Below are 27,498 nucleotides of genomic sequence, written 5' to 3'. Positions count from 1 at the left end.
ACACACATTCCAGTGATGCCAGGTATTTGATTTACCTTTTTCCTGTGAACTCTGCTTGTCCCTTCTTATTAAATATAAATTTGGAATCATTATATCCCCATCCATTCCACTTCAGAATTTCTTGCCTTAAGGGGAAAAAGATTTTAATACAAGTTAGTGGACTGCCGACATCCATTGTTTTAGCTTTTGCAACAATTTAAGATGAACTTTATTCAAATGTACTCTCCCCCCACCAGTTTAGAATTTAAAAATTCAGATGCATATAATAAATGTACAACTCCACACAGCTAGAACTATATCTAGCTGCACAATTGTTACACATGCCATATAAAAGAGAATAGTACAAAGCTAGCATATGAAAGAAAATTATATGAAAAAAAAATCAGCTGCAGCCAAAAGGTCTTATGTAGAAGAAAAAAGTATGTAAAATGTGTAGGATTTTCTGCATTACATTTAATACAGCCATTTAACAATTTAGTACTAGTATCTGAATATGTGAGCTTTACCTTGGAAAACTTCTTTCAAAGAAACCAACAACAACAACAAAAAACTTGTTTAATTATTTGTCCCAGACAACAATATTAAACTGATGTTAAATTTAAGAGAACATACAGCAAATGGTGATAGAAATGTAGCCGTGTTAGTCTGGGGTAGTTGAAGCAAAATGCAGGACAATGTAGCACTTTAAAGACTAACAAGATGGTTTATTAGATGATGAGCTTTCGTGGGCCAGACCCACTTCCTCAGATCAAATAGTGGAAGAAAGTAGTCACAACCATATATACCAAAGGACGACGACTTTTTAACAACGCAGAATTGCCTCAGAATTCTACCTAGTGATACAGATCGAACCTCCCAAATCCAGCAGCGCCACAGATGTTGCTGGACCAAATAGCCCCCGGAGATGGAGAGTGGGAGGCAGCTGGGATAACGCAGGACTAGGGAACCCTGGCTGGACCAGCAGTGGCTAGACCAGTTAGCAGCGGGGAAGCCCCAGGCCCGCTGGGGAATTCCAGGCATCAGCAAGACCAGGCAGTAAACAGGGAGCCCCTGGCCTGGCCAGGGAACCACCAGTGTCATCAGGGCCAGGCAGCAAATTGGGAATTCCTGCCCCATCTGGGGAATACCTTGAAACAGCAGGGCCAGGCAGCTCCAGGGAAGTCCCAGTGGGAGCAGGACTGGCCAGAGCACTGGGGCCAGTGACAGCCAGCCGGTCCCAGCCAGGAAACCCCCAGTGGCAGCGAGCCAAGTGGCCCTAGCTAGGGAACCCCCTGAACCTCCAGTGGCAGTGGGGTTGGGGTGGTTGGGCAGCCCCAGCCAGAGAACCTCTGGCAGCAGTGGGACCAGGTGGCAGCAGGAAAGCCTTGGCCAGAGAGCCCTGGGCAATCCCCAGCAGCAGCAAGGCGTTGTCATCTGAGCAGGACTGGTAGTGTTGGGGTAGTCCCGACAGGGGAAAGCAAGGAATCTCTGGCAGCAGTGAGTGGGAGCCCCAATACTGGGAGCATTGACCTTCCCTGGTACAAGCAACTCCCTGGTTCAGGACAGCTCAGGGTTCAGACAGTGCTGGACCTGAGAGGTCCAACATGTACTACATATCTTCAACTAATTACAGGTAATCAACCTTTACAATTATATCTGAAAAATAATTGAAGGGCAATTATTGGTATGTTTTGGCTACGGTGCGCCACTGAGCTAGGACTTGCTGTCAAGTATGCACATGTGAGCTATCAGCCTGGCCCAACCTCCACCGTGCATCACAGTAAGATATTGTCCCTGTACAATATGTTGTAGCCTAGCGAACGAAGATCTACAAATCCAAAGATCAAGAAAGAAGGTCACCTCCCTTTACTAGTTTTTCTTACTATTCATGTATACTTGACAGCTACTAAAGTTTTTAGCTAACTAGCAATGGTTGCACAAGGTCAATTCAGGCACATCTGGGATTCATATCCTGGTTTCTGGTAAGACAGGCTCAAGACTTCAAATTTCATACACTGGGCCACGAATGCCTTTTGAAAGGCATATGCCAAATGGAATCAGGCAGGTCAATCAGTGTAGTGTAGTGTTTCCACAAAACCACTTTGAGAAACCTGATAACTGGCTGCTCCAGTGAATTTACTTATTGGCACCGCAGCCACAGAGCCTTGCAGCTCCTATTGGCTCTGTTTCACCGTTTGCAGCCAAGGGGATCTGCAGGAAGTTGTGGCCTGGTTCACACTAATTGAGTAGTCAATAGAATTTTTATCGACTACTTTGAAAAATACTGGTGTAGTGATAAAAGGAGGACGGGAATTTTCCAGTTAAATTATTTTTGGCAAAAAAATCCAATTAATCAGAAGCACAAGAACGCATCAGTTTCTCAATTTTAATCTCAAAGGGTTTTCAGATTCAGCAAGGAATTTATGGCCAAAGCCAGAACCCACCGATTATGTGGAGGACAAAAGACAATCACTATGTAATGAGATGAACTAAGGCTGCTGAAAACTTGGATTCTGTTCCAGGTTCAGTCTGCAGACTAGGGGTGTTAAATTTAGATGCAATTTGCTATCAACTATTTGATTACCCGAGAAGGGCGCCTCCACCTTTGAAATGTAGCAACAGCCCCAGGGGCGAAAGCGCTGTGGGGAACACGGGACTAGTGGGGGATTCAAGCAGTCCCCCACTGGCCTCATACCGTTTCAAAGCGGCAACGACACACGGAACCCAGGGTCAGCGGGGCTCCACACAGTGCTGCCGTTTTGAAGCACTTCCTCTTCCTCCCCCAGCTTTTTCTGATAGAAGCAGTAGGAGTGGGGGAGCAACTTGTCAACTAGTGTGAAGATGTGTTATTTTGGACAGATTGCTTAAAATGCAATTTTGGGGTAGCTCCGCCAACTTCTTGAAAGATTAGGCAAAAGGATGGTCTTATGATTAATGGAATGACCTGGATCTCAGACACTTGCTCTACTGCTGACTGTGGGACCTTGTCCAACCTGCTTAGTTGCTAAAAATAAAAATGTTTCTCCCCAGCTGTAGATTTGGTCTCTACAAATTTTGGCTGATTTGGTGCTGAGAATCTGAGACTCAAGGAAAGGGGGAGGATGGAAAATCTGTACCAATCACATGTTGCTGAAAAGGAGAAAGGGAGTCAGAAGAGATACATGAAGGATATTTGGGGAAATAGCAGGCCTGGGGCCAGTATTATGCTTTCTGTAAAATAGCAATGTACTACGGGCTGAATCTCTGTAATTTGGGACTCCCTAGTCCGGCAACATCCCTCGTCTGGCAGGACCATGGATGTTCCAGAACCAGAGAGTCCCAGTGGAAGGCTGCCGGGTGGGGCCAGGAGCCCAGCACTCCACAGTGGGGCTACCCAACAGAGAGGGAGCTGGGTTGCCTGGCCTAGCAGGGAAGGAGGTGGGGGGGACTGGCAGGGCAGCGAGGCTGGCAGCAAGGGGGATCTGTATTACTGCAATCTCACCCACCTCCCCTTCCTCACAATAGGAATCTCCCCAAGCATGTACTCAGTACTTTACTGGAGAAGCAGAGAGCTCAGAGCTGAAAAATTCTGCATACCACAAGCATGATACTGAGCCATTCTTTCTGGAGCTGGCCCTCAACCTTGTCCCTTTGTGATCCCAACATTCTCAAAAAGAGAGAAACTCATAAGCAAAACCTTTCTTAAGGAGAAAATAAGATTGTAGGCTTTCAGCACTGCCCTTGGCTTCTTCCAGAACATGAGAATTTAATTCCTGGAACTCAAAATAAGAAAACCAGGAAACAGAGTGACACCTCCCAGCCAGCATATCTACACTACCTGAAACTCCGCCCTCCCAAATATACATGACATTAGAAACTGGGAATATTATAATATTTTACCTTTCCCTAAACAAACCTCCGCATTCTGTGCCCACCTACGCTCCGATTCAGCATTCCTATAATACAGGCCTTCAGATCCTCACTGGGCTCCATACAGCACCACTGATCTATTTACTTCAGGTTTGCAGACACTGGGGGGCATCCAGTCCTGTGAACTCCCTGAAGGAATTAGGGCAGGAATCAAAGGAGATAGATTAAGGAGACACTTTCCATTCAAAGTCAGCATCTTGATTTCCTAAAGTTTGAATTTTGGGAATGATTTTCTGCAAGGTACAAACAGCACAAGGTCATGCTCAATACCTAAACTTAAGATTAAAGATTTTTGATCCAAATATGTAAGGTAAATATTCCGCCTATTTAAGAGGAAAATAAATCTCAGTGCAGCTTTAACTTGAGCTGCAGCTACTATCATCATATTACCCATGTACTATAATGCAAATTATGTATAGGGTAACAGTTTCCAAAACACTTTCTAAAATTTCAAAACTTTATTTTCTTCATTTTTTATTACAATCTGAAAAATCAACTACGTATTTTTAAAAGTATTTTGGTCTCCGTGCAGATAAAATTCCGAATATAGTACAGTAAAACGCCAATAGCCCGGCATCAAAATGGCAAGAGCCTAGTGAGTGAGCTTCGACAAAAAAATGAGTCATAAGGTAACAGCGGCAGCAGCTGAACTGAGCAAAAAGGATAAAAAAGGATTAAAAAAACCTAAAACATTACAGTATACTGTATACAGTATGTACAATAAAAAGGGTTATATAACGTATACAGTATATATATAACCACCTTCTAGTACCTCCTGATAGTCCGGCATATCTGATAATCTGGCACCTTCTAGGTCCCATAGGTTCCGGATTATCGGAAGTCTACTGTAATTACTTGTTTAACATGTGCCCACTTAACACTTTTTGCAATAGCACAATTTTTTTAGGGAATGTTTTTTGAACAACACCATTCCCGAAAAAACACAAAAAATAATCAAGTGGCAGACTACTTCGTGCGGCTGTATAAATTGGTGAAAACAGTGGCAATACTCATGAGTGGATGAATACACATGGTCACAGCGGTCCTCTGCTCACTCACATTTCATCTTTGTGTTTTAACAAACCGCGGCGACTTGTGTTGCTAGATATCTAATGTTGACATTGACGACCCAGCACCGACCAAAAAATGGACTTTGCCACCACCACCTGAAATGCAATCCCCACCTTTTTTATTATTTTTAATGGGAAAGTTGACCCTACATAGCACGTTTTCACTTAGTATGAACATTTTCAGAAACATATCTCTGGAATTAAATGAGGAATTTACTGTATTAAAGACAGGATGTCTTAGCATATGTATAAGGATATTACAGAAAACATCTGTAAAAAAAAAAGCAAGCTACTATGGCAACACTGACAATAGGAAATAAAAGTTGTGAAAATACCACGGTAAATAGGGTCTTAAGTAATTTTAAATGTTTTACTTTCATTCACACAATAATAAACTCCAGATTTTAAAAGCTATACTGCAGTCAGCCTCAAAACAAGTTTGGCATCTCTTTTAGAGATGTTTATGAAAAAAGGAGATATTAGAGCATCTGCTTGGATCTCCTGTCTCTTTTCCCTGAAACCAGGAACTCTTCTTCCCACCCCTTGTCTGTGACCAAAGGGGAGAGTATTGGGATTCACTCCTACCCCTAAAGTGGGGAATGGAAAACACTGGCCATATGAAAACTACCCTCCTATGCTATTTTCGGCCCTTAATTATCTTGGCCAATCCAAGGCCTGGACAACCTTTCCAGAATAATAATCCTCTTCTCCTACTTGTTTTATTTCCCCTCTACTCTTCCATGAACACAGCCTACCTTCTCCTGCCATTCCAGCTTCTCCTCTACCACCAGTTGCCCAGTGAGGATCTAATGGAGGCAAGCCCTGGCAACTGTTAGGGTGGGGGAGTTGAGGTGCTGATGGATTTACTACCCAAGTCACAGGCTGCATGATGTGCTCCAAATGAAACAATTAGGGAGGGCTGGTATTTCTTGAAACATGCATTTCTTTCAAAGTCTTGGTTTGTATTAAATGAGGAATTTAATCTATTAGAGTTCTTTGAAGGGGTTAACAAACATGCGGACAAGGGGGATCCAGTAGATACAGTATACAGGCAGTCCCCGGGGTACGTACAAGATAGGGACTGTAGGTTTGTTCTTAAGTTGAATTTGTATGTAAGTCGGAACTGGTACATATTGTAGGGGAAACTCTAGCCAAACATTTCTCCAGAGCTCAGTTTTATTCTCCCACACCTCACTTCCCTCAGTCCTTTATTCTCAAGAAGAGTTGTCTGCTGAGAAAAGCCGCTCTGTCTCTCCCTGGTCTGCTGGGAGGTGCGCTAGCTTTGCATCTCCTTGGTCTGCTGGGGGGAAGCAGCTCGTGCAGGTTTGCCTCACCCCGTTTGTAAGTAGGGATCCGATGCAAGTCGGATCCATGTAACCCGGGGACTGCCTGTACTTGGATTTTCAGAAAGCCTTTGACAAGGTCCCTCACCAAAGGCTCGTGTAAATTACATGGCCATGGGATAAGAGGGAAGGTCCTTTCTTGGATTGAGAACTGGTTAAGAGACACGAAACAAAGGGTAGGAATAAATGGTAAATTTTCAGAATGGAGAGGCGTAACTAGTGGTGTCCCCCAAGAATCAGTCCTGGAACCAATCCTTTTCAACTTATTCATAAATGATCTGGAGAAAGGGGTAAGCAATGAGGTAGTAAAGTTTGCAGATGACACCAAACTGTTTAGGATAGTCAAGACAGAAGCAGACTGTGAGGGACTCCAAAAAGCTCTCACCAAACTGAGTGATTGGGCAATAAAATGGCAAATGAAATTGAATGTGGATAAGTGTAAAATAACGCACATTGGGAAAAATAACCCCAACTATACGTACAGTATGATGGGGGCTAATGTGGCCACGACAGATCAGGAAAGAGATCTTGGAGTTATCATGGACAGTTCTCTGAAAACTTCCACAGTGTGCAGCGGCAGTCAAAAAGGCAAATAGGATACTAGGAATTAAGAAAGGAATAGAAAATAAGACAATCTTACTGCCCCTGTATAAAACAATGGTACACCCACATCTTGAATACTGTGTACAGATGTGGTCTCCTCACCTCAAAAAAGATATTTTGGCCTTGGAAAGGGTTCAGAAAAGGGAAACTAAAATGATTAGGGGTTTGGAACGGGTCCCATATGAGGAGAGGTTAAAGCGACTGGGACTTTTCAGTTTAGAAAAGAGGAGACTGAGGGGGGATATGATAGGGGAATATAAAATCATGAGTGGTGTGGAGAGGGCCTATAAAGAAAAGTTTTTTATTAGTTCTCTAAATAGAAAAACTAGAGGACACCAAATGAAATTAATGGGTAGCAGGTTTAAAACTAATAAAAGAAAGTTCTTCACACAGCGTGTAGTCAACCTGTGGAACTCCTTGCTGCGAAGGCTAGGACTATAATAAAGTTTAAAGAGAAGCTAGATAATTTCATGGAGGTTAGGTCCATAAAAGGCTATTAGCCAGGGGATAAAATGGTGTCCTTGGCCTCTGTTTGTCAAAGGCTGGAGACGGATGGCAGGAGACAAATCACTTGATCATTGTCTTTGGTCCACCCTCTCTGGGGCACCTGGTGCTGGCCACTGTCAGCAGACAGGCTACTGGGCTAGATGGACGTTTGGTCTGACCCAGTACGGCCGTTATGTTCTTATGTTGTATCTTTGCTGAAAAAATAGGCAAAAATAACCAAATAGTTTTCTTCTCTCCCTATGAAGCTAATTGCTATAGAATGATGGCAACCATTCAATTTATAGAATAAAATGCAATAGAGTTAGGGTTGCCAGATGGTTTCAGAAAACAACAACAAAAACAATGCCAAGAAAAAGTTTAAGCAAAAAAAAAGACCCCGAGTTGTTACGCAAACAAAAACAAACAAACAAACCCAAACCACCGTGGCCCCTTTAAAAATTGCATGGTGAGGCTTTTTAGCCCTAACAGGCTGCCGGCAACTGCCCGACATCTTTCCTTCCTGCGCCAGGCCAAACAGCTCCCCGATAAGCACTGGGGTTGCCAGGCTGCCTCTGTATTGAGCCGGACAGCCCGGGATTTTTGCCTCCTGGCTTGGTGGGGGGAGGGAAATCAGAAAGTACCAGACATTTTTAGGTGTTCGGTATTTTCTGAATTTTTTTTTTACTGGACAGAAGGCGAAAATAACAGACTGTCCAGTTCAATACCGAACACCTGGCAACCCTAAACCGAGTCCCCTGGAAATGTTTCAAGAGAAATCGGCGTCTCACCAAACTACAAAAAATGGCTGCAAGATGGCAGTATTCCACCATCACAACAAAATAACTTCATGGCCGTTTATTAAGAAATATTAGCTTTTATTAGAAGGGTGTCATGTTTTTAAAGTAAAACGGACATGATTTATGCTTCTCATTCATTTGCTTAGTACAGTGGTCTCCAACCTTTTTATACCCAAGATCATTTTTTAAATGACAGATCAAGCCAAGATCTCCCGCCCCGCCCCTTCCTTGAAGCCCTGCCCTCTCTATTCTCCTCCTCTCCATCACTTCTATCCCCAATCCTTATACTGATGCTTATTTTTTTTTATTCTTCTGTAGGAAGAGGTTTTTCCAACATTTGGCCTGTCTACACTGGACCAAATGTCAGAAAAAAACCCTTCTTTTGGAAGCCACCTTATTCCTTGTGGAAAGAGGAATATAGGGGTGACCAAAAGAGCCTGTTTGCTCTTCCACTAAAAAAGTGGAAGAACAAACGCAACCCTGGATGCAGAAGAGTTTTTCTGGGATATCTTCAGAATCCTGAAAAACTCCTGCAGTCTAGCTGGACCCTTGCTGTGTTGAGACAGGATGTGTAGGCTCTGGGGTGGGAATGAGGGATTTGGGTGTGGGAAGAGGTGAGAGGTGCAAGTTCTGGGAGGAAATCTGGATGCAGGAGGAGGTGGAGAAGGGGACACTGGCTCGGGGAGGGGGCTCTAGGCTGGGCAGTGTTGGGATACTAAGCAAGCCACAGGCTTGCAGATGTGAGGGTGCAGGAATTTGGGTTGGGGGATGTGAGGGGCTGAGGGCATGAGGTTCCAGTGTTTGATAGGCTCAGATCTAGGGTCTGGGGAAGGGAGAGTGCAGGAGTGGTTGTGGCCAGATGGGGGCTTGGCCCCAACTGGGGGTTTGTTGGCCAGGCTTCATTTTTAAATAGAATTCTATGTTAAACACAAAAAGTTTCTGCATTGTCTTTATTTATTGGGGAAGGGATAGCTCAGTGGTTTGAGCATTGGCCTGCTAAACCCAGGGTTGTGAGTTCAATCCTTGTGGAGGCCATTTGGGGCAAAAATTCATCAGGGATGGTACTTGGTCCTGCTGTGAAGGCAGGGGACTGGACTCGATGACCTTTCAAGGTCCCTTCCAGTTCTAGGAGATAAATAAATGGAGATTGCCTATTTATTTATGCGAATGGCAGGGAACCTGCCTTGAGTCAGGGGTCACTGACCCATAGAAAAGTCATTTGGGAGCAGGGGACACAGTACTGGGGAGGAGTGCTAGTGGGTTCTGGAGCAGGGAACAGGGTGCCAGTGGGGGCAGGGGAGAGGGGGCAGGATGCCAGGACAGGTTTCTGCAGCAGGGGTCAGGGTGCTGGGGGGGACAGGTTTCTGTAGTAGGAGACAGAATGCCAGAAGGAACTGGTTTCTGCAGGGGGGGCAGGGTGCCGGGGGACAAGTTTCTGCAGGGGGGGGGCAGGTTTCTGCAGCGGGGTCGGGTGGCAAGGGAAAGTGAACAGGGGGCCAGGAGGGTGGGGGACAAGTTTGGGGCAGAGGAGAGGGAACAAGGTTGGGGGCAGGGAGTTCCCTACACCAGCCACGGAGGGAAGCCTCCGACCCGGCTCCCTCCGGACAAGCGGCTGCCCGGCCAGCTGGCCATGGTGCTCGGCCAGGGTGCCACCAAGCTCCACGTGGGCAGGTGCAGAGGGGAAGCCGCCCAATCAGCTAGAGCACAGTTCAGCCTCCTCTGGGCTGAACGCCACAGCCAGCAGGCCAGGCAGCTTCTCCTCTGTGCCAGCCCACGTGGAGCGTGGTGCACACTGGCTGAGCGCCATGGCCAGCTGGCCGAGCAGCTGCTTCTCTTCCCTCCAGCCTGGCTGCCCTGCGCTCAGCCCAGGGAGGCTGCGCCTAGCTCCAGCTGTGAAAGCCACAGTCAGCTGGCTGGGGTGTTTCAGCCCTCCCCATCTCCCACCTCCCACAATTCCTCGCAGCTACTCACCTGTGTTGTTGCTCAGTGAGTAGCTGCTCCTCAAATGAGGAAATCTAATGTAAATGTACTGCGCAGGGGCGCAGTTCAGAGAGGGCTAAAGAGCTACTCTTAGAGTCCCTGAGATCTACCGGTAGCTCACGATCTACTGGTTGGTAACCACGAGCTTAGTACAAGGGATGTAAGCAAATAGTCAAGGACTCAACTACTCACCCTATCCCAACCCTTGCTACCTCTGTATCAGTGAAGGGCATAGTCAACTAAACTAACCAAGCAGGGTGCGGGGAGCAAGGGTTTCACTGCAGTTTCATACCACCACAAGCCAGGACTGCTTAGTCCCAGCTTGTGCCGAGTCTGAGCTACCCCTGCTGCAGCTCTGCAATTTAAATGTAGTAGGAGTTGGGCTTGCTACAACTGCAGAGCCACAGCAGAGGTAGCTCCTGGATCAGAGCGAGCCAGGACAGAGCACCTTCCCTTATCGACTAATTGTGTAGTCGATACAATTTGTATCGACTACGTGGTGTTTAGTCAGTTACCTGCCTCTTAAAATCCCTAACTGGGTACAGGTAAATTAAAAAAAAATCTGACAATAAGACAGATAAGTATACATTTTTATGTCAGTCTTACCAAATTGAAGTATACTTGTTATTCTACTAATAAAAGATCATTTCTGGGTACAGTTCCACGACAACAAACTGGAGTAACCAACAGGTTTCAAGTCTTAAAATCTCATGCTCAAGTACTAGGCTTACAGGCAGCAGTATAAAACATTAAGAAGTTGACCTTGAGAGCTCCACAGAGAACACATTTACCAGTCAGTTGTCATCACAAGAACTAGAATTTTCTATATTTGACTTTCAATTCTCTTATAAGGTTACAGTTAGAATTAAGAGTAGAGCTCTTTTAAACTACATACAAAGAAAGAAAAAGTTCTTATTTTCCCTAAGAAACGTTACTTTTCCAAGAGCATGCTCATCAACTCCCACTTCTAAGTACAAGTATTGGTAGTATGTAATACCAATTACTGTAAGTTATATAGTACTTTACATTTTGCACACTGTATAAACTGATTAAACCTCAGCCCCTGAAGTACTAATTTTTTAACCTTTAAAATGGGGTAAGCAGCTTCCAAAAATCTCTGTACTCAGTGAATAAACTCTCCAACTTCCCAATAATGGGCAATACTAAAATGTAAATAGTTATCCTCAGGTGATCACTGCCCCTTGCTTATTAAGCTGTACAAAAATGGTCTCAAATCTTCTTACAATCAAAATCACTTTTTTGAATTTAAAGGCAAGCCAAGACCTATTCTGCTCCTTCCTAAATCCATGCTAACACCATCCCTCCTTCTCTGTTACTTGCTTTCCCCACCCTCATAGGGCTGGGGCAGAGGGTCAGGCTCTGGGATGGAAAGGAGGGATTTGCAGTGTGGGAGGAGATCCATACTGCGCCTGGGGAAGAGGGCTGGGGTACAGGAGGGAGTTGGGGAGTGATGCAGGGCTGAAGCTGTGGATTGGGGTGCTGGTCCTGGGAAGGGGCTCATGGCTAGGGCTCATGGTGCTAGAGGCAGTATGGGGTGCAGGAGGGCACTCAGGGCTGGGACTTGGGATACAGGAAAAGGCAGGTGATTCAGGGTGATGGCTGGGAGAAGGGCTGGGGTGCAGCCTCCTGCTGGGCAGCACTTATGTGCAGCTCCCAAGTGGCAGTACAGGAAGGCTAATGCAGACTTCCTGCCTACCCTGGCCCACATGACACCCCAGAAATCAACAGTGTGCCCCTATGGCCCCCAGAGGTGGGGGACAGAGGGCACCTAACTCTCCCCTAAGGTCTCATGGCTATGAATAGGGAACTGTGGCCAATGGGAGCTGCAAGAGTGGCGTTGTCAGGCAGAGTAGCATACCAAGAACCCTGCTACTACCCCTCCTCTTCTTCCAGGGCAGCGCTGGCTGCTTACAGGTTCAGTGTGGGGCCAGGGAAGGTAGGGACTTGGTAGGCATCACCTAGTAAGGCAGGCTCCCAGGTATTGGTTAGCCACCTCCCTCTCCCACACCTCCTGTATTCTCCTGCTGCCAGATCCCTGCATGACCATAGGGGAAAGGGGAGGCAGTAGAAGCTGCCCCTATGCAACCAGGGTGAGGAGGCTGGACTGGTGAGGTCCCACAGTGGGATCCCATGCTAAATCAGTTAAGTTAAACTTAGCATTTAACTGGTTAACTTATTCACAGGAATTTAAAATCTCTATTAGCAGACTGGTATGTTTATACACTAGACAATCTCAGAGAAAAATATTGCAGTGGTTATAGCTTGTCCCTTGTGTCCTGCATTCAAAGAGGGTGGGAAAGCTGCTAGTGGCATCCTCCCCACACCTCTGGGCAGGGGTGGTCTGGCTGTCTTCGAATAGCCAGAGATATTACAAGAGCCCAACAAGGAACTTCGAAAAAAAATACTATCACCCACAGCAGAACTGAACAATGCTTGTTGACTGTTTTAATATAGGATCAGATGCTTTCCTGAACTTGTAAATGCAAGTGCAATCTAATTTACAAATATTGTTTGCTTTGACTACTTCTATGCATTCTCTAGTTATTTATTCCTCCAAAAACAGTTTTGAGGGTCAGGTGAGCAGAGAGAAGGAAAACCCTGTAGAAAAAAACATGTCATACAAAATTTTAACAATTCATCAGGGGTAAAGCTTTAAAATTGCAAAAGAAATAAGCATTTATGCCAATCCACATATACCAGCGTAGTTTATTGTGACTACACATATACTAACCACTCATGGATCAATGCGTGAAAAGCTATGGTCTCCCTTGCTACCCCGATATAGAGTGGTAGAAGTAATAAAGCATCCTATAATGTTACATATGGTTTATTTGGCGTGCAGGAAGAAACCACTCTAATTCCCCCAAGGACTGCAAAGGTTAAAAAGTCTGGGATTTTTGGACTTATAGGACAGAATCTGCAACTTTTGGATTTGCAGCTTAAGACCACCCATTATGCCTTGGTGTATTTCCTTCTCTTGGTCTGCTGGGACTCTTGGGCCTTTTTTCCTGACCTCTGTCTGTCTCCATGCCGTCAGTCACATAGACCCTCCAAGCCCCTTGTCCATAGTCCAATTCAGCATTCGCTTGCAGGATCTCACAGAATAGGTCTCCACTAGTCCTCTTCATCAGGGTCAGGCATTCTACACGCATGGAGACACATCCCTCAAGACTAGAATGCCAGAAGCTGCTGCTAAAACAGATGTATAATTTGACTTACAGTCACAGGGGAAAGAAGAAAAGAGTCTCAAAACTCCCTTTTAGCCCCATAAACACTTAATAAAGAGGCTTACTGGTATTTCAGCTTCATCCACTTTGGAACACTTCAGCATAGTACCACTCTCCAGACCATCATGGTGAATACAACATACCAGAAGCAAGCAGAGAAAAAAATTCTGTAGCGTGAAGCTTTAAACTTTTAGTCCTTATTTACCTCTACTAGCATCCTGAAGCTACCCAAATACATATGTAGTTAGCCTATTTATTGCAATGGTGCCAACTGAACTCAGCAAGTGATGTGGAAAAGTGTTGCACTGTAGACAAAGTAGGAAGGCAGCCATCCCTAGAAGCCTTTGGGAGAAACACTGCAGAATTTCTCAACAAGTTTCATCAAAATCTCAGAACAGGGACATCCCTATGCACATGATGCACTGAAAATCCCCTCCAACTCCCAGCACTGCTAACAGCGAAAGAAAAAGCAGGTGCCAACTCTTCAATTTTTTAAAATCATATAAGTAGCGGTAAAAGTTGATACTTGCATCTTGTTATCTTGGGATGGGATTAGAGATGTAAGTGACTAGTCATCAAGTCGCTTCTCCTCCCCCCTTGCTGCTATAATCTGAAAGAGGTGGGGGGGAAGAAGAGGACCGGGTGCTGGGGGGAGCTGGCTCCATGGGAGGGGCAGGGGCACAGCGGCAGCATTCCACCACTGAACTGTACATTTCAAAGACTGAAATGCCACGTGGAGCCCAGGGCCAGAGGAGAGTCCCGGAGTCAACAGGGGACTCCCTGCATGGAACCTGGTGTCAGCACGAGACTCCCCGCTGGCCTCAGGCTCAGCATTTCAATCTTTGAAATGCAAAAGAGCCCCTCCTTTGGCTCTTGTACATTTCAAAGGCAGAAAGTCGCATGGTACTTCCGCCTTCAAAATGTAGCTGGGCGGGCTCTAATGGAAATTCCATTGACTATTTGATTAGTTGATAAATCTAATTTTAAAAATCTCTAGATGGGATGGGTACCACCTTTAAATCAGAAGGCTAAGCAAAAATCCATGGATGTACTTGCCTATGGTCTCTTCCCTTTCATAAGGCTCATCTCCATTTCCTTGGCAGACTGGCGAACTATACAGGAGTCTCAAAAAGGTCCTGGCTTGTTGAGTCCCTCATACATTTTCCTGCTCCTCATTGTTTCTGGCAGGGACCTGTGTAGGGCTCCTTAGAGATACGTGGTCTGCAGGGTCCTGGTGATGTTTTCATTAAGTATAGCATGCAGTTCCTTGCAAAAGCAGCAGTAATGAGATTCAACACCAGACCTATTGTCTCCTCTTCTGGCCTGAAGTTCCTTTGCTTTCATACATAACTACTACTGATCCTGGTCAGATCACCTTGACTGCATCCCTACTGCAATCTGCTACATGTCCACATTTCTGCAGTTTGTTCATAGCTGTACTTGCACAGCTTCTTCTCTCTATAGGCTCAGGAGATCAAATGCAGTTCTGTCTGGAGTAGGCAGGAAGTATGTAGTATCTCTGTATATAGAGCCAGGTCAGTTTTGGCAGTTGTATACAACAAGGGACAGGTGGTGGGTGTTTGCACCAAGTGGGCATTCAGGAAAAGGCATTTCAAAAATATGTGAGGGTTTGGCCCCAGAGTTTAAAAAATTGTGACCAGAACAGGCACTTTCACCAGGAATAGGGTATTGTGAAACAGCTACTGAAGGACGGTTACAGTACACACCAGCCAATTAGTGTCTCCAGAAAGGTCACTGCACCAGTTTATACTGGATGCACATTTTGAATGTTAATTATTCCTTGTGATTCCCAAGTTAAGTTTTTTATTAAATGCTAGATTCTGAAACACAAATTTGGATGTTCTGATTTGCTGAATACTAGCTTATTGCAATCTGGCCTGATTCAATCCCTGCCCTTTTCTGATTGAAAAGTCTAGCATTTTTCTTGACCATATGCAATAGACTATATCCTGGGAGCAGGGAGGAAAGGAAAAACCCTACAGAACTTATGAATTCTGTGTTTTGACTGCAAACTCCATTGTGGATATAGACTTTACCTTCTGTTGTCCCGTTACCCTCAAGTTGGGCTGAAATTTTAAAATCTGGTAGCAGAACGCCAGCAATAAGAGGGTCATTGATTTAGTACTACCACACAGAAACTGAGTCAGCACTAAACAAAAAGCTGGCTCCTACTCAGGAGAACTGGCTTATCAAGGGAGAGGTTGCTTAGCAATGAAGTCACCTAATAGGGGCTTGGGATCACTTGAGGAATCTGATCTAGGAGTCACCAGGCAGCAAAACAGAAAAGTTTTTAAAAGGACTCAAGGGGGAGACAGAAGATATGTCTACACTGCATTTTAAAGCATGCAGTGGCAAGTGAGAGCCTGGTTGCTGCAGGTTTTAAAACATAACAGACATATCTAGAAACACACAGATGGGAGAGGAGACCAGAATGGCCTGATTGAAATAAAAAAAATTTAAAAACAGATTTTAATCATTTAATCAGCAAGCAGAAAACTTTGATTTAAAATCAACTTTCATCTTGTTTTGCACTTATACTTGAACTATTTTCCAAAAGGAAAGATCATTCTTTTTGGTTGCTTAAAATGTGTTGATCTGCAGCTAAATATATTAGATACTTCTTTCTGCTAATTATGAGGGTACACTATATCTATAAATTTTAGCTTGTATAATTACTTAAATAAACATTTTTTAAATTTTACATTTTAAATAAGTGATACATTTCTTATTTACTAGATTAATTTTACTTGTAATTTTTGTCAAGTTCTATGTGGATGGAAATTCAAATGCAATTAAAATGCACAAAGAAGAAATCTGTTAGTTTGTAAAACACATTTTTATAAGCTGTTTTAACTTAAAACTGATTTATTAAACAAAGTGGTCACTGGATTCTTTAAATTTTTAACACTATTTTCTTTACATAACCAACACATTTTTAAAGTTATATTTGTTGGAAGGGAAAGGGGGGGGGGAAATCCCAAGTTTATATTTAAAAGATTCATCTTGTTGAAATCAAGAGCCAGACATGTGCAATGCAGAACTTAAATATTTGGATTCTATGTGCTTTGCTATGGCAAAGCAAGTTAAATCCTAGCAAAACAGTGAAGATGGTCACAGATCAAAAGGTGTAAGGAACGGACAAAGCATTTTTTCTTTCATGTGAAAGAAAAGTAAAGTGTTTCTAAAAGGGAAATTACAAAGTTAAAAAATTTACTTAGAAATCTCCTTGCAAATTCACAGCAATAAAAAAAAAATATGACTCAATACTAATAATGAAATATAGATCCTCTAAACTTCTAGATCACTAGTTAAAAGTCATAACTACAGATTTAGATAAACTTGTTAGGTTGGCTGTTACATAATCTATGCAAAATTGCTAGCAACCCAGCTCCTGGTTAATGACATTCAAATTAAATAATAAAAAAAAAATCAACCTTATTAGCAATTTCAGCAGAGCACTAAAAGGCTTAATAAGTTGAACCAGCAAACCTCTTGCTTCTAGTATACAGGAAATTCCCACATAAAATAATAAAGAATCTGGAGAGCTTGCACAGCTATTGCTGGCTCTGCGAATAAGCACAGAATTTGTGTCCCTTTGGCTTGAGTAAGCACCTAAATAAATCTGGTCTAAACCCATTTTTGGTATTAGTGTAATTACACTGGTTACGGGGAGTGATTTTTTTACTGAAGTAGTTATACTATTCTAGTACACTATAAATGAGCCTTGTGTAAGTGTAGTTTATTCTTATACATAGATAATTGAGGTATAACCATGTCCTCAGTAAGAGGGTTATAGAACTTACACATACCAGTGTAGTTACAGTAAGGATGGTAAAATGTGTTTTTGTAAACATGTAACTGTTGAAATTTACAATGGTTACACATTTACACACAGGGAACGTGGTGGGAGCTGGTGCTCATGAGCACCCAGTTTTGTGAGAGGCAGGGAGGGAAGAGGGGGCCTCCACAGGAGGTAGTACAAGCAGGGATCCAGCTTAATAACCAGCTCCCTTCCCTATGCACACGGGCTCCTGCCTTCTCCCCCCTATCTCTGATGCAGAGGCATGGGGTGTTGCGTGTAACCATTAGGCTCATTGGCTAATCATGTACATGGGTACATGTTCACATCCATATGTACAAACATCAGTATTTTAAAAAGCCCTTTTTGATTTTGATCTGAGGAAGTGGGTCTGGCCCATGAAAGCTCATCATCTAATAAACCATCTTGTTAGTCTTTAAAGTGCTACATTGTCCTGCATTTTGCTTAAAAAGCCCTTAAACTTACAATTAAACTGTCAGAGAACAGCAATATAATTGTGAACTTTTTAACTTACACAAGTTTTTTAAGATATTAAGATGGTACACACAAAATAAAAAAGAAAGTGCTTACTAACATACAAGCACAACAGTCACTTTCAAGTTACTCTATATATTTTCAGGAAAAATAAATTACAGGAAAGATCTGTGAAAGGACTTTTTAATCTGGTATGTTTGTATAAGTTATAGAATTCAATTCCAATTTTCCTATCAGCATAAAACTAGTATGACATAAAACTTGCTTATAACCCCATTTTTTTTTAATGTAGCCTAATCCAAGAACATGAGTTTCCTAATTTCTGATCACATGATCTGCTGAAGTGAGAATATATATATTTGCAGACTATTTCCTTTCCTATTTTATTTAAATACTTATTTTTAAAAATTCAGGTATTTTAAGTCACCTATAAACAAACAAAAAAAATCAGAAAACCTACGAAATTCACTCTGTAGATAACTTAAAGTGATTCTACATTTATAACTGAACATAAATGGCACTCGGTTCCAGGCTATAGGCATTCAGTTAAAAATAAAATCCATGAATTATAAAGCCATGACACAGGAGAGAAATAGTATATGGCAATACAGATCATATATAAAACCTCAATTTTTAAATGGGTTCCAATTTTAAAGTAACTATCTCTATCATTAGACACCCAAGCATAGTTTTAATATTCACCATTAAATGGCTGCTTAAAGGTAAAGAACCCTAGCAATCAGTTACTTTAGTTTAATTCAGCTTTCCATAAACTGGTGACAATTCCATCATGACCTTTTCATGCAGATACAGTTACATTAGCTTATTGAACAATGATGTTATGTTCTGTACATTTGAGCATCATAAATTTACACTGTGATACAAACATCAAACACTTGAGAAATTTGCTAATTTAATCAGACCTTTCCAAATACTGGTAAGGATATGAACCTGATTGGACTAAACTGCATGTCTCTAAGGCCATGGTCACCAACCGGTCGCTCGCGAACTACTGGGCGATCTCAAGGCCTCGACCAGTCGCTCGCGAGGCGTCCTGTAAGCCCTGCCCCCATTTCCCTCCTACCCCCCAGAAGCCCCACTACTTACCTCCAGAGAAGACGGAGGTAGTGTCGGCTTCCGGCACACTCGGGTTTGGCCCTGGGGCTTCCCGGCGCGGGGAGCGGGTTGGCGCCGGGACAAGCGCCCGCGGGACTTCCCGGCGCGGATAGGGGGGTCAGCTCCCTGGGCAGGCGCGTGCGCGTGCGAGGCTTTCCTGCACGGGAGGGCGGTGGGGGGTTGGCCCCGGGGCAGGTGAGCGCGCGTGGGGCTTCCCTGCATGGAGGGGGAAGTTGGCCCCGGGGCAGGCGCGCACGGCTTTCCCTCCACGGGTGGGGGGGTCAGCCCCCTGGGCAGGCGCACACTCGTGTGAGGCTTTCCTACCGGGGCGGGAGAGGGGGGGTTTGGCCCCGGGGCAGGCGCGTGCGGGGCTTCCCTGCGTGGGTGGGGGGGGTCAGCCCTCTGGGCAAGCGCAAGTGCGCGCAAGGCTTCCCCGCGAGGGTGGGGGGGTCGGCCCCCTGGACAGGCACGCGCTGGTTTCTGGGGGGGGGAATGCTGGGAGGAGGGAGATGAAGGGGACTCTCTGCCTCCACTGGCATCCCACTCCCCTGTCCTCAACTACAGAATGCTGTCCCCACTCCCCAAACTCTGTCCCCACTCCCATCCCCACTCCCCGAACTCTGTCCCCACTGGCACTCTGTCCCCTGCTGCAGAATCCTGTCCTCTGCCCTCCCAGCACCCTGTTCCCTCTCCCCTGCCCCCAGCCACAGTACTCCGTCCCCACAAAATGTATAATTATAAATGCTTCATTTTAGATTTAAATAGCATGAATAAAAAACAGACCATTTATTTCATAACTATAAACACATGATTTTAATTGTATGTGATTTTAATTGTATGTATCGCATAATTTAAAAATAAACTGTTTATCTGAGTGTGTAAGTAAGTGCTGGGGATAGCAAGTGATGGACAGGAGGAGAATAGAGAGGGCGGGGCTTCAAGGAAGGGGCAGGGCGGTAGATCTTCACCTGTTCTGAGATTTAAAAAGTGATCTTGGGTGTAAAAAGGTTGGAGACCACTGCTCTAAGGCAGACTGTGATGCGGTGAAGCAACCCCACCCTAACCCAGGGCCAGAGAAGTCTCAAAAACTGAGACTGGCCAGCACCTGCCATGGTCAGGAAACGGTGGGGCCGAGTTTAAAAATCCCGAGCGGGGAAAGCAGGAGGGGCCATGTTGGGTGCGAGCACAGAGGGCGGACGCAGATGAGGCACCAGGGAGAGCTACGGAGGTTGGGGGAGGGGGCCCGCATGACATCACCCGCCGAATCCAGGGATGGGGATAAAAAGGAGCCGGCGCTGAGAGTGAGGGGAGAGTGCAGGAGGAGGCGGCCACCAGGGCTAGAAAGGGGTGTCTCACCCCTAGGGGAGGAGAGAGGAGGCGGCTCGAATGGCGGAGGTAGGAAGTGGCCCAGGGCAGGATCATGAAGCCCACGAGCAAATGAGTTTAGGGGTATCTCCTCCATTTGCTAGGTTAGGGAGTCAGGCTCCCTACCTTAGGGCCCTGGGCCAGGACTCAGGAGAGTGGATGGGCCCAGGCCAGTGCGATTGCCTACTGTGTGTAGCTGTCAAAAGTCAAATAGGAATATATACTGTTGCGAGTTATAAAGGTGGCAGATAGCACTATAAAACCAGGTTGTTGAACGAGATGAGTCGGAACTTCTTACACAAACCTCATGCCTGATTTATCAGAAGGCTTTAGAAGGAAGCAGAGATAGCAAAGTTTGCAAAATGTATGTTAAAGGGTAAGGGTAAGTAGTATATTGACCTTACACAAGCCATGTTAGGGCAGACTGATGGTCCAGAACTGTAAGATCAGTGACCTATAGCAGAGGAAGTCAAGACATCAACAATCAAGCTGTGCCAACCTTTGACCGGTTTCCCTGAGCCAGAACATCTGCTAGTAAAAAGCACCATGGCAGCAACATTGCCACCTAGCTCCTTGACAGCAATTCCAGCTCCTATTCCACAAGAGTCCAGCTCTTGCTCTTCTCAGAGGAGTTCACATCTCCCAAATCCATTATCTTAAAAGTATAATATTTTCCTCTTTTGCCTTTTATATTTGTTAGGAGACAACCCAGACATTTTTTCTATAATTTTAGTGTGAGAAAATGGTTGTGTGCACATGTGTTAGTACAGGCAGTCCCCGACTTACGTCGGATCCGCAGTTACGAACGGGGCACTTCCTCTCCCTGGTCTCCAGCTGGCAGCCCGTTCCGCCGCTCTGCTCTGCTCCCCCTCCCCCTGGTCTGCAGACCAGGGGGAGGGGGAGCAGAGCAGAGCAAAGCCACGGAGCCCGAGGGCAGCAGCATAGCCACGGCGCGTCTGGGCTCTCCCGCTGCCCGCGTGTTCCGCCGCTTTGCTCCCCATCCCCCTGGTCTGCAGACCAGGGGGACGGGGAGCAAAGCAGAGCAAAGCCACGGAGCCCGAGGGCAGCAGGATAGCCACGGCGCGTCTGGGCTGTCCTGCTGCCCCCGTGCTCCGTGGCTTTGCTCCGGACGCCTGTGGTACAGCAGCTGGGGCGCTGCCGTTTGGTCCCGTAGCGCCGCTCTGGGCGCCACTGGACCAACCCAGCAGCACCCCAGCTGCTCTGCCCCAGGTGTCCCCAAGTCAGCAGCTGCTGAAAATGACCAGTGGCTGACTACAGGAAGCCCCTGCCCCGGGCTTCCTGGAATCAGCCGCTGATCAGTTTCAGCAGCAGCTGACTTGGGGATGCCTGGGGTTCTTAAGTTGAATCTGTAAGTCAGTCGGAACTGGCATCCAGATTCAGCCACTGTTGAAACTGATCAGTTTGAGCAGCGGCTGAATCTGGACGCCAGTTCCGACTTACATACAGATTCAACTTAAGAACAAACCTACAGTCCCTATCTTGTACGTAACCCGGGGACTGCCTGTACCCATAAAATCCACACATGGAAGGGCGTTTAGCCTTTACTTCCTAAGCAAATTCCCCAGGTTAAAACAGTCATTAACAGTTGCACAAAGATACTCATTAAATACAGAACATAATTTTAAAGGTCCTAAGAAATGTTTAAGTGTCGTATGTCTGCATCTCCTATCCGGGAGAACATAACATAAGAACGGCCGTACTGGGTCAGACCAAAGGTCCATCTAGCCCAGTATCCTGTCTACCGACAGTGGCCAGCACCAGGTGCCCCAGAGAGGGTGGACCGAAGACAATGATCAAGCAATTTGTCTCCTGCCATCCCTCTCCAGCCTCTGACAGACAGAGGCCAAAGACACCATTTTATCCCCTGGCTAATAGCCTTTTATGGACCTAACCTCCATGAAATTATCTAGCTTCATGTTTTGCTTCTTTTGCCACTGCAGTTGCTAGGAGAGCCCTAAGGAACTAAAGATACAAATTGATATCCAGAGGTGCCGATATAAATCGGTACCTCTGGATATTAATTTGTATCTGGCACAAAGCTCTAGCCAATTGACTAAGGGGTTCCCTGAGATAACACTTCACTACCAGAACACCCCAGCTTTTCTTCTAGATCAAAGATTCTAATTTATTTGTGAACACCTGGCCTCTAAAATGTTAATGACTTGATGGGGAGGGCAAGGGAGACCTGGAAATAGTCGGGGAAGCTACATGTTCTGTTGCATAGGAAACACCCAATTTTTTCATCACATGCTTAAAGTAACAGAAACCACCATAAAATACAATTCAAGTTCTTGATCCACAGACTATGTTTGAGATCTTTCACAGGCTCTGCTCACAACTACATACTCAAAACATATAAATGAATGACTTCTCCCCATTCCACTACAAAAAAAGCATACAGAAGATGGCTGCAGGGGGAAGCAGCACACAATTAGAAAGCACATAGCAGTGGGGTGGCTTAGCAGAGAGAACAATGGTCTGGGACTAAAAAAACCTGGGCTCTATTTCCAGCTTTGCCAGTGACCTACTATGCGAATTCAGCAGTGTCACTTCATCTCTGCTCCTTATCTCTATACAAAAAATAATGTTCCCCTCCTTGAAGTGTACTGAAGAAAAGTGGTAAGTAAGAATTAGGTATTCTAATTACCTGTTCACAGGAGCATCTGAATTGTTCACACACACGTGACAAACATAGTTGCCTAAATGAACTCCTAACAACATTAATTTCCTAGGTTTTTTTTAAACAGAAAAATGGCAAAAAAGCTTTATTAATACACAGTTGAGATTGCTCAGTGACAATTTGTGCCCTTCCAGAATACTGAGTTCAGCAATACTCAACAACACTCAAACTTGTGAAAACCAGGTAACCCTAATTAAGGTACGTACCCCTACAGCTTTAATTCTGCTTCCTTTGAGCAATGCCCAATAAGGCACTCTAAGACTATGTTTACACTACTGCTTATTTTGGTAAAACTTACTCCATTCCTTAGCAACAGAAAGCTAGCATGCCTGGCACTGTGGTGGCGGGACAGCTTCTTCCATTGACATAGCTACTGCCACTTGCTGGGAATAGTTTAATTATGTCAATGCAAGAACTCTTCTCCAGTGGCACAGTGACGCCACAGCAATAACTGTACCATTAAAATGTCCATACTGAAAACACAGTGTAGATTATACAACTCCTTCAACTTCCATCCCTATGATATCCTCTTCCTTCTTATGCACATCACCCTATACTATCATGGATCTTTTGTTAAACCTCACAGATCATACCCATCTTCCATCTAACTGCTGACAATCTCCATGACAAGCAGACCTGGGAGCACTACTAACACAGCCTATACAACATAGCAATGAAATTAGATATACTGGATCTTCCAAAGCCCAGGTGTTTACACGTGATTGCACACACAAGATTCAGAGAAAAAGGCAAAACACACCCACAAAAACAGATCACCTCATATAGCTCTTTCAAAGCTGCTGAAACTAGGGATGTGAATAGGTAACTGTACCTAGAAGCAGACAGCCGCGGGTGGAGGGTTTCTCCAGCCCTGCCAGGCCCTGCATGAAACCGCTGCTTCCCCACCTTTCCAGGGCTGGGAGCTGGCAGTCCTGCACAGGGCTGCCGCTTTCCCCTCAAGACAGCCCTGCGTGGGGCCAAGAGAGTCTCCCTCCCTCTGTCTGTCTGCCTGCCACTCCCTGGCTGGAGCAGCCTCCTGGCCTGCCCCCTTTTAATCAGTTAAATCAAGTGCTTAACACTACATTTAACCAGTTAAATTAAACAGAATTTTACATCCTTAGTTCCAATAGAGTTGCACTTAAAGAATGTAGCTGGAATACATAAATATAAATCCCAGTGGCTACTGACAGCTTAGTTTGCACAGACATTTACCTTAACTCTGTCTCCTGGTTTTCACATATTTGAGTTTTGCTAACACATTTTGAATCAATGTTAAAAAAAACACATTGCGGCAGTGAGTCTCAAAGCCCGGGCCTACAGCAGGGATGGGAATGGCAATTTGTGGCCCACAGGAGCTGTAAGTGCCTGTACCTGCTGCTGTGCAGGTAAATACAGTGGCGATGATGCGCCATGGGTTAACCCTGGCAAACTACATCCAGTCCACTGGGCCAGATAGTGCCCACCACTGATCTATAGCCTCATGCTATGGCACTAAAAACAGTCATGTAAATATTCCTGTTTAGGGTGGAACTCCAGTTTTGAAACCTCCACCTCAGTTTTCAGGTACCAACCTGCTCTCTGGAGTTTTGATTAAACTTGTTTTCTCCCACCTTCCACAGTGAAGATATAACCTTAGAATGCAAGGGGGAGGGCTGTAGAGATTACAGTGTTGCTTTGACATTCCTCAGGATGGAGAGCTCACAGAGCTGGCTCCCCCGCCACTTCACGTGGTCACAGGAGCAAGCCAAATATTCCAGCGTTCGCCCCCTGCACCACCCCCATGCAGCCGCCGTCTGCAGACCAGACACAAAGCTGCCCAGTGCACCGCGCACCCCTCGCGAGGCGACCCCTCAGTGCCCAGGGCTGGGGCAACAACAACTGCCCCGGCACAGAACCGGCTTCCCGGGGCCACCCCCTGCGCCAGCTCCCCTCAGCCCCACCTGCTCTCCGCCCACCCCGGCTCCAGCCGGCCCCGCCCCGCCCCACTCACCGCTTCTTGGGGATGGTGGTCAGGACCGGCCGCTCCGCCCTGCACTGGTTCGCGGAGAGGAGCCGCTCAGCCTCCGGCGCCCGGCTCGCCGGCGAGCCCTGCAGGTGCCCACAGAGGATGCGCAGCCTCCGCTGGGCAGCGGGCTGGGACCCCGAACCGCCTCCCGCCGCCTCGGCCGCCATCGCACTTCCGCGTTGCGCCGCCGGGTGAGAGGTCACGCGCTGCGGTGGGCGGAGCGGGGGGGAGAAAAGAGACGCTGCGAGCGCTTATTGGTACTCCCGGCATGCACCTCTCTCGCAGCGCGCCCACCGGCCGAGATGAAGCCCCGCCCCTCGCACCTCTGCGGAGGCAGCGCCCCGCCCACTTGCCTGCGTGCGGCCCCATTGGGGCTTCCGGGCCCGCCCTTTGCTGGGGCTCAGCCTGCGGTCAAGGGAGCCCGCTCCTCAGGCCCCGCCGCCCTGTCTGCAGCGGCTGCCCCCTCTCGGTCAGCTCGCGGGGCACGAGCGGGATTTGCCTCAGTCTCCCCCTGTGCGGAGACACAAACGAGCTGGGAACGGCCCCGGCACAAGGCTGCGCCGGGAGGTGGGGAGCGGGGTTCGGTACCTGCGCTGGCTGAACCCCACAGGCACTGGGAGCGGGAATTGGCAGGGCTGGGGATGTGGCAGCTCTCGTTTAGGGCTTAGTTCAATGGCTCTCGGCGCTCCCAGGATGCAAATGATTCCCTCACCCTGGCCTACGGGCTCAGTAAGCAAAGGGTGAATCAAAAGCTGTGAAAGGAATTATGGTTTTCAGACCCAGCCGTTGTATCGGTGGCTGTGTCTACACTGGCACGATCATGCGCAAAAGCGTCCACTCTTGTGCAAAAACTTGTCGCCTGTCTACAGGGGCAGTGTGTTCTTGCACAAGTAAACTGATGTTCTAATGTATGAAATCAGGGCTTTTTGTGCCAGAACTTTGATGCTCCTGCTCAGGAATAAGCCCTTTTGCACAACTGTTCTTACGGAAGAGGCCAGTGTAGACAGGCAACATAAATTTCTTGCGAAAGCCATATGGTTAAAATGGCCGTCAGAGCTTCCTTGCACAAGAGACCATCTACACTGGCATAGATGCTCTTGCGCAAAAGCACATCTCTTGTGCAAAAGCACATGCCAGAATAGACACTCTCTTCTGAAAGAGTTTTTGCACAAAAACTGTTCTGCAAACAAGTTCTTGCGCAAGAAGCTGCCTGTGTAGATGTAGCCTTATAGAGAGAGCCTGACTCCAGAGTTTAAACACTGTCCTCCTATCATTCTGAGCACCATAGGTGGGGATTAGCAACTCCTAAGAAATCTGAAACCTACCTGGTATTTTTTATCCCTTTGCTCATTCTGTCTTACATTAGGTGCAGGCATCTGTTCCTCCTGCTGCATACACTCAATTACCTGACACCCAATCCACAATTTGGTGGACATTAGATGATTCAGAGAAATTCAGTGTAAATTATTGTTCTGAGCCAGCAATAGGCAATAAACTGCCCACAGGCTGGATATGGTTCACCAGAATTAGCCCAAGCCGTCTGCCATACGCTTTATTACCTGAGCATCTGCAGGTATGACCATTTGCAGTGAGAGCCAGGCCACCACTACTGCCAACTCCCGTTGGCCGGGAACAGAGAGCCACGGCCAAAATGTTAAAAATACACAATTACTGGTTTATAGTCAATAGAAATAAATAGCTATAGAACTTGGCTTCAGCAGAAAAAATACCTACTGCCAACAATGGAATTTAGTAATGAGTGCCACTGAACTGATGCTGGATACAGCTTAGCTGGAACTTGAGATAAAAATAAACCTTAAATACGATTTCAGCAATACCTTTGTCACCCTTGTGCAACATGAATAATGTAGACAAGTCAATGGAAAAAAGTTAGTCCTTTTATCACAACGTTCTTCAAATTCCTTCTAAGTTGTTCTCAGATAAAACTAGTAACAGCAAAACAGTAACATCACTGTGTGAGGATCTGTGTGTAACTCACCTGGAATCCTGTTGGGATGGTGCTAAATTGGTGCGACTATACTGAATAATGTGAGCATAAAATAATATGACTTGAACATGGCTGAATAAGAGGATTCTGGGAGCATGTCCTCTAAGCAGAAGTGAACTGAAGCAAACTGGCAAGAATTTCAGACTGGACTGCATGCACAATCTATACTGAACTTATTGGTCAGTAAATAAGGAAAGTAAATACCATATCAGTGAAATTCCAGCATAGAGTACAAGCTGACTTGGTCATCATAACCTAGCATCATAAATTCACGCATAAGCCAGAGTGAATGATTGATGAATACTGTGGATGTGAGATGATTTTGGGTAGAGTACCATTACACCTGCCTCCTTCCAAAATACTTAGTAGGTTAAAAAATAGTAACTGCACACCCACTGGGCAGGCTTTTAAGAAACGTGACTCCTTTCAAAAAAGTACGGAAGCAAAGTAAATTACTGGTGGTGGGAAAAAGCCAGTGACACGCCTCTCTCTTTGTGGATTATAGGTAGTGGTAGAAATGTAGCCGTGTTAGTCTGGTGCAGCTAAAACAAAAAACAGGACTGTGTAGCACTT

General features: G+C 45.8%; 1 protein-coding gene across 5 annotated transcripts in view; it reads right to left on the bottom strand.

The window, feature by feature from the left end:
- Positions 1-25,145, bottom strand: part of AGPS (alkylglycerone phosphate synthase) — a 148,391-nt gene extending 123,246 nt beyond the window's left edge. The window contains exons 1-2 of one of the 5 annotated variants that reach the window (XR_016350054.1): positions 24,903-25,144; positions 36-125 (exon numbers count right to left, since the gene is read on the bottom strand). Coding sequence is in view for 4 of the 5 variants with exons in the window: in XM_089779779.1 (XP_089635905.1) it covers positions 36-125; positions 24,903-25,084 (272 nt within the window). In the remaining variant the exon portion in view is untranslated. Of the gene's footprint in view, positions 1-35; positions 126-13,480; positions 15,959-24,483; positions 24,792-24,902 lie in introns of those variants that run through there. The other 4 variants (XM_089779779.1, XM_075933712.2, XM_006119452.5 and 1 more) reach the window with 4 other exon arrangements.
- Between the last annotated feature and the right edge of the window lie 2,353 nt (positions 25,146-27,498).

The sequence above is a fragment of the Pelodiscus sinensis genome, chromosome 7 (assembly GCF_052426305.1).
Source record: "Pelodiscus sinensis isolate ZL-2025 chromosome 7, ASM5242630v1, whole genome shotgun sequence".
In the NCBI taxonomy this organism is placed as follows: Eukaryota; Metazoa; Chordata; order Testudines; family Trionychidae; genus Pelodiscus; species Pelodiscus sinensis.
Note: the sequence above shows the minus strand (reverse complement) of the source record. Positions and strands in the feature narration are given on the sequence as shown.